The 8,222-nt window shown below is 36.4% G+C and overlaps 1 protein-coding gene across 1 annotated transcript; it reads left to right on the top strand.

Annotated features, from left to right (window-relative positions):
• Positions 1-1,500: 1,500 nt before the first annotated feature.
• LOC130420450 (uncharacterized) lies at positions 1,501-6,253 on the top strand (the record flags this gene model as incomplete). Its single annotated transcript, XM_056747737.1, has 7 exons — positions 1,501-1,999; positions 2,081-2,274; positions 3,125-3,250; positions 4,315-4,678; positions 5,255-5,575; positions 5,698-6,000; positions 6,150-6,253. Coding segments are annotated over exons 4-7 (789 nt in total), but the record flags the coding sequence as incomplete, so codon positions are not given.
• Positions 6,254-8,222: the final 1,969 nt, after the last annotated feature.

Genomic DNA, 8,222 nt, shown 5'->3' with positions numbered 1-8,222 from the left:
CAGAGATAGATCGATTCACTGCGAGCCGGTTGAAAATCGATTATTAAATGTGAGGAGACAAGCTGGTTGTATATGAATAGCAATATATGTTTTGAACAGCAGAGGCCGCTGTTTACTGCAAACTTGCAGTACAAAGAAGATTAAATTCTAAAAGTGGAAATTCAAAGGAAGACTAGCAACTGTCTGTCATCATACATCTAACACATTAAACACAAAGATGTTTGTGTAGACAAACTGCCGTCCAGTCACAAAATAAACCAGAAAATTAGAGGGAAAACTGGAAAATGACAAACATGTACTCAATAAATAAATAATCAAATAACAGATAATGTTTCATCACAAATAACTTATATTCTTATTCATTAACAATGTTTATATTTGTTTTAAATCAAAAATGTTACAACCATTTGTAATGTCAATTTTACGTAATGTATTGCTATATTTAGGCCACTACTGAAAACAGTGACATGTTGTCAAAAAATAAATTGCAGTATGTGTAAGTAAGTGTAACACTGTTCCCAAAAAGTATAAAAGTGTTTCCTCATCACAAACTGGTTTCCTGCTAATAAACGGCGTCCTCGGTTCTCTGCCGCTTACACGTGTGGTTAGAAGCGTGTTTGATCTTTAAAATGAGAATGCACAAGAGACCCCGTTCTCAAGTGTGGGAACAGTCTCAACACTCCTAATAAAGTGTCACGTGAGATATGCAAACAAACTTTGTCTTATTCTAATTATAAATCTTCAATGCTTCGTCACTCCAAACATCTAAACGCTCTGAGCAATGACACTCAAACAACAGAGCACCAGTGAGTGAGGAACACACAAAAAGGGTGCAATGAATAAAACACAGGCATAATTTATTGGTTTATTAAATATAATACTTAGAAAGTGAAACGACAAATGTTTACAGCAAGTAAAAATTAAAAAAAAAATAGTCTTCATTATAATTGTATTGTGCAAATTCCCTGCAAACACACAAGCTGCAATATTTCTAATGCTATATATTATTAAATTATATATTAAATACACAAATAAAGCTTATAATAACAACACATCTGAGTGAGACAGTCGCTGTAGGGATTTTTATTGACCACCAGATAGCGAAGTAGAGCACTGTGTCAAAAGCTTCTATTAAACCATGCAGTTTGTTGAAAAAGCCTCACAGATTCAGAAGGACGGAAGTTCTCCAGGAACAGAGTTGGTCACACCTGCCCTAGGTGCTGTTTCTATCCTCAAACCGTGCATTGAATGTGTTCAGCTCAAGACAGTGGCGTAGACAGGGGAGGGGCCATGGGGGCACTGGCCCCTCCTGAAAACTGATTGGCCCCCCAGTGTGCCCCCACCCTTCTACTTGTCTGTCACTCAAAAATTCAAATCATAATCTTTCAGCTTGTAGTAGAATAATTTATGATTCCGCGTCGCGATGCTTCTCAACGAGGACCAAGAATAGCAAACTGTTTTCCAACGGAAAAAAAACACACGGTAAGTTGATCTATTTTATACAGCTTATTTTCTTTCGATTAGCGAGTTGTTGCAGTGCTAGAGTTTGGTAACGTTACCGTCTTTCAGTGTTAGGACGACCAGGCTCGATGTATTCTCTGAGAGCAGACCAACATAATGCTAATAATTACATTTAACGTTACTATGCTCCTGAGGCTGAATGTAACAGGGTTTTCCTGCGTTATGATTTTTTTCCCAGCCGATAAGCAAGTGATATTGCAAGCGAGGTGCCGGAACAAATCGTATGATGTTTATCTAGGCTAACGCTCAACACTTTAAAAGCTAACGTTACGTTAACTTTCAGAGGTGGAGGTCTTGAGTTACGTTACTACACTCTAAATAAAGAAAATTAAGTTACATGACATTGACTTCGAGTCTTGAGAACGAATATTCTAAAGTCTCGAACCGCATGCCTTGATAATGACTTGTTTTTTGGGGGTTTAAACATTTTACCTGTTTTTAGTTTATAATTTTCCAGCTGGGCTGGTTGTGATAAAAGGTAAAGTTTTTGTCATCCGCCAATAAAACCATAGCATTTAAACAAATAGTAATTTCCTCCTTTTTACCTCTGTTATCTCAGGCAGTGTAACAGGATGAAAAGGCAGGGAGATATTCAGTATTTTTCTGCATAGAAAAAGCCATGCCAGCCAGTGAGGGAGAGTCCGCGTGATGGTTTAACGTTACACACAGTGAGTTCAGAGCCTGCCTGCTCAACAGGAGACCTCTTGGTTCAGGAAGATTTGAGCATGAATCAGAACAGCCCTGTACACCCAGGTTAGTAGACAAGCTAGAAAGTGGACAGTGACTAGTGACGGGTCGTTCGTGAACGATTCGAACGAATCTTAAATGTGACTCGGGAAGAACGGGTCGTCTTGGAAAGTGATTCGTTCAGTCGCGCATGCGCATTGCGCAACACGCTCCGACGTTTAACAAATGCAATCAGAGCCGGAAAGAGAATTGATTTGTTCACCTCTCGAGTCTTCGGGTTCGAGTCGTTCGGTCTTTTGTAATGTGACGTGACAGCTTTGGACAGAGAAATTAGCTAATTTACAACCTTCCTAACAAACGGGTGAATAGCCTAGTCCTAGTGTTTGTCTATTGATAGAAAAGACAGTGAAATGACAAATTAATCAAGATAAGAGGTGAGGTGAGCTACTCATAGACTAAATACCCATGTATACAAGTAATTCATCTTTTCTGTTTATTGTAGCATTATAGTTTTGTATTTGTTGTTATGTGATATTAAATAACGTTTGAATAAGTAGTAGATTTGTTAAGAAAAGTGACATGTAACATTTTAATTATACTTTGCTTAAATGAACGAAAGGAACGATATGACTCGAAAAAAGATTCGTTCCTCTTGATGAACGAGACCCAAAGGTCCGAGTCAATAAAATGATCCGAACTTCCCATCACTAACAGTGACATGACTTTGGTAGGCTGTATTCAGGGCTACGCATTTATTTATATAACAGAAGTCCCTATATTGATATATTGGTACTTTAGTATATTGGTAATTTCAGTATCATACAGAAAAAAATGCACTCCTGATTGTTATTGTATGAATGCATACAGTTATGTAGTTAAAATCCTTGTATTTTACTAATATGCCTTTGTGTTATAGCTGTCTCTAGGGATGAAACAGATGAGAGTGAAAGTGATGTGAAAGAGATGGATACTTGTCACCCACCTTCAGAAGTGTAATCTGAGCTTCCACTTACTTCTGATACTGCTCTTACTGGACCTGATGGTATGTCTTTTTTATTTTACATGTAAAATAGCCAATACATAATTGCATTAAGGAACTGTTGCTAACTGTGTGTCTCATGTGCCTTTGAAACAGAAAGTTTGGGGGTAGAATTGTTGCATATTACCAAATAAATAGATTAAGATTCAAAAACAAATGTAAAGAGATTCACAAAAGTATATCAAATTCACAAATAAATAGATTAAGATCCACAAATAAATGTAAAGAGTTTCCCAAAAAAATATAAACTCACAAATAAATAAAATGAGATTTGCAAATAACATTTTTTTTTACAAATGTTTTATTATTTTACAAACACAACTCTGCCTGGCATTTATTTGTGAATTGCTTTCTGTGCATTTGTAAATCGCTTAATCTATTTATTTGTGAATTTGATATACTTTTGTGAATCTCTTTACATTTGTTTGTGAATCTTAATTTATTTATTTGGTAATATGCAACAATTTTACCCCCATAGAAAGTGCCTCTGATAATTGATTCCCATTTCCTAATGCTTCTTCCCAGACATTGGATTATTTTATTTATTACAGTTTTTCTTTCACTTTTGTAAAGTGATAAGTTAATATAAATTGTATTTTATTGTTTTGATTTAGAGCAGTGAATAACTGCTATCAAAAGATAATAGGGTATCACTGTTTATTGCTGATTTTAAAGCTTACTGAACTTGAAATGATTTGGATATCTACAGTTCTACATAAATACACAACATAAGAATGGCCCCTCTATATTAATTGTGGCCCCTCATGTGCCCCCCAGTTGAAAAAATCCTAGAATCGCCCCTGGCTCAAGAATGACCCATGTCACAGGGTTTTCATAATTATGTTTCCCCATGTGGTCTGTGATTAAGTGTAAACCGTTCTTCATTCATTCAACATCCAAGGATTTTTTCTGATGATATTATCAGTGGACATATTGATATAATCTGTGACAGAGTTAGTGTGTTCATTAATGTCTGTGTCTGCTGCATCATGGGTAATCTGTGGATCTGTGGTTTTGAAGAAGTGTGGAGATGACCTCACTCATGTTCTGCATTTGTTTGCATGCAGACAGAAGAAGAATGGAGAAGTGATCATCTCTGCTTGGTTGAATGAAGTTGGAGAAAACCTTTTTCAAGTTAACCCTGTTAAAGTCTCTGACAACAAAAGTCATAACTGATCCCTGTGTCCAATTATTTTAAGACAACAGAAGTATTTTACAAATATTACTAAAGTACAGAATTGTAGGCCGTTATTGTGTCATGACTCAGTCGATGAGAAAAGAGGAAATGAGAAACACAGGAAGAGTTACAAATGTTCTCATGAAGAACTATAAGTAGATGATGAGAAGAGACTCAGTAAGAGAAACACAACATGACTGAGAAGAGTGATATATGTCTGCTGGGACTGATCCTTCTCTCTTCACTATTCACAGGTAAACTATACAACACATTTATTTCATCAGATTTCATTTCATTACTCTCACTGACATTCTGACAAACATGTTCAGTTTCATCTCATGTCACATATATCATAGAGTTCATGTGTCTTATTCTCACATTCAAAAGTCTGATGTCAAGAGCGATGATAGAGGAACTAGATCACATGATTTACTGTCAAATCTTCTGATTTATATGATGTAAAAATAATCAAAATCTATCTGTCATTAAAGCAATAAGCCACAAGAAGCAGTGGGTTACAGTGTATTTTATAACAGCTAAGGGCGTTGTGGCACGACACAAAGTTGAGTAAAATACACTGTAAGCCACTGCTTCACGGGGTTCTTCCATATGCTTAGCAAGGATTCATAAAATAAAGTAAATAAAATGATATAAAGGTTATGTTGTGCAGTCAGCTGTTATAAATTGAGGTATTTTATAACGGCTTAGATCTCCGCTCAGCCAATCAGAATCAAGGACCAGAACTGACTGTTTTATAATAAGAGATAAATATTAAACTGTTTGAATATATTGTGATGTATTAATATGAATGATGTCATCTGCTGTTTCAGGTGTGAGTGAAGCAGAAGTGACTCATGTGTTCATCAGTTCTGGTGAAAGTGTGTCTCTGTCCTGTAATGATGCTCTTCATCAATGCTCCTCAACTACATGGATCTACAGTAATTATACAAGATCATCTGAAGTAGAAGTGTTTACTGGAGGAATAAATAAGAATAACACAGAGAGATCTGAGAGACTGAGTCTGACATCTGACTGCTCTCTCAACATCTATAAAACAACACAACATGATGGTGGAGTTTACACATGCAGACAATATGTGAATGGACATCATCATGAACCTGATTCACGTGTTAATCTACATGTTCTTCATGGTCAGTGTTTCTCTTCATTTATATGAACACATGTTTAACTTCAGATCACAGTTCTCTTTATCTCTTGTGTTTTCACTGAAACTCATGAGTACTGAGAGTGTGTTGTGTGATTTGTGTTTCAGTGTCTTCATCATCATCATCACAGACTGAGATAAGAGCAAACACATCTCTCACTTTCTCCTGTCAGCTGTTTACATATGACTGTGATTATGAGTTCAGTTATTATGGATACCAGCTGTTGTGGATGAATCAGACTGATGTTGATCTACAGACAGACTCCAGATATCAGATTAGATCAGATAAACTCTGTCTCATCTCTCTGACTACAACACTCGTGAATGAAGACGACAACACAGAGTTGAGATGTGTGCTCAAACACAAGAATGACATCAAGACCTCAGTCACATATACTGTCAGATTTACAGGTAAGACATCACTCTGACAGGAGTGTCCTGAACTCAAAGTGACTTCAGTCATTAAACTCTGTACTGATGATGAAGAAATGACATAAACATGAAATATGATTGTGATGTTCTACAGTATGATGTCTCTGAACATTCATCATCTTCTACAGATTCAAACAAGATTCTAGTGACCACCACAAACCCTGAGAGATTCTCAACTCTTAACACACCAGAAACTACACAACAACAAGGTACATTATCGGCGTTTGTGTGTGTGTGTGTGTGTGTGTTTTGTGTGTGTGTGTGCACATTATGACTCATCTAAACTAAACTATGTTTTTTACAGCATCAACTACAACATCAATAATAATAAGAGGTATGAAGTGTTGATTGTGATCCATGTGTCCTGTTACATAAGTACATGAGTGAAACTCTCACTGAACTCATCTTGTGTTTGTTTCTCATGTGTTTGAGAGTTTGATGGATTTAATGGTGTTCTTGTGTCTTCTAGTGATTCTAGTGATTGTTGAGGTGTCAGTGTTTGCTGCTCCTACTGTCATTCTTCTTCAGATCATCTGTGCAGGAAGAGCGCGTGAGTTTTCATCATCATCATCATTCACAGTCACCTGAAACAATCCAGAAAACAAACAGCAGAACTTCATCACTTTTATTGACTTTTATCTTCTCAGAAAACAGAAGAAGGACTCAGAACACTCATCCAGAAGACACAGTGATGTCAGCAGTTTTGGAATAAAATCTCAAGGGCACCTCAGTCGTAAGCCACCGGCCCTAAGAATTGAACCTGCAACCTTCTGGTCAGAAGTTCGACTCTCTAACCATTAAACCACGACTGTCTGTAATATCTTCTTTTCTCTATTAATGTGATAGTTCATCCACAGATGAAACATCTTTCATCATTTACTCACCTTCAGTAACCTGTATTTTTTCCTTTGTACACAAAAGAAGATATTTTGAAGAATGTGGGGAAGTAAACAGTTCTGGGTCACCATTGACTATAGTAATCTTTTGTTTGGTTACACACATTCTTCAAAATTCTGTCTTTGTGTTCAGCAGAACAAAGTATTTTACACAGATTTGAAACATCTTGAGGGCGAGTAAATGATGACAGAATGTTCATTTTTTTCGTGAACTATTACTTTAAATATGTCAACAGAGTCTGACGGTTTGTGTAACTGCATGTGTGTTATTGCATTTGTGTAGCGTAGTTAAATTGTGTGTTGATTTATATCTGTTAATTCTGGCTTAAACATGTTTTGATTTTGCATAATAGCTGAATAAAATGTCTGATAATGATCTCTGTCACAGACTCAGATGCTCTGTTAGCCACGCCCCCAGCACCAGACCTCACCGCACACTTCAACATACTATTATGACACACAAACTGTTCCTCATTCACTCATTGTCAGGACTCAATAGCTGTGTCCCAATTCATAGTAAACAGTGCACAGTAAACACGGCTCTGTAAACTCTTTTGGGGGATTTATTAACTTTGTGGGGACTTCCAGAAAGCCTAAAAACTTATATTAAAGACAAATAATGTGGAAAGAATATTTAACACAGAAGATAAATAAATACACAAATACTTTAAGAGAACAGATGTATATAAACAACAGAATTACACTTTACTGCAGCGGCTTTTGTCAATGTTGTGTTTCCAAAGTACATCTCAACGCACGCTTCATTGATTTAACCTCGAGTAGATGCAGACACATGTTGAATGAGCACCTTACAGCAATAACAACAGCTTTAAACAACGCTTCAAGTGCAGAAATACATAAGAAACTTCATTTACACGCAGCTCATCGGAAGAGAAAAAGTCAGAGACTCAGAAGTGTCTGTCTGCTCCCGCTCAGTGTTTGAGCTGCCCATCAGATCCACCAATGATAAATAAACAACAATAATACATACAACTATTTATAATTGCACATAGGATGAGATGTATACAATATTTATAAATCATGGAGGCATATTAAACATCTGAAATTGTATTGTAGTTTTGCATTTTCTGTTGTTTCACATCACGTATCACTAGTTGTATGAGAACCACAGTTTGAGGAGACGTGTGAAACCTTGAAGCAAATAAAACTGTAATCTACAGTGATCAGACACACACAGACATCAAGAATATGTGTCTGAATCTCAACAGTGGTGAAAATCAACAGACTAATTCAGATTAACAGATCAACTACAACACAGGCTGGTATTCATGGATGAGTTTTCTA

Source organism: Triplophysa dalaica, chromosome 5 (assembly GCF_015846415.1).
Source record: "Triplophysa dalaica isolate WHDGS20190420 chromosome 5, ASM1584641v1, whole genome shotgun sequence".
Classification (NCBI taxonomy): Eukaryota; Metazoa; Chordata; class Actinopteri; order Cypriniformes; family Nemacheilidae; genus Triplophysa; species Triplophysa dalaica.
This window is presented reverse-complemented; position numbering and strand designations above follow the sequence as displayed.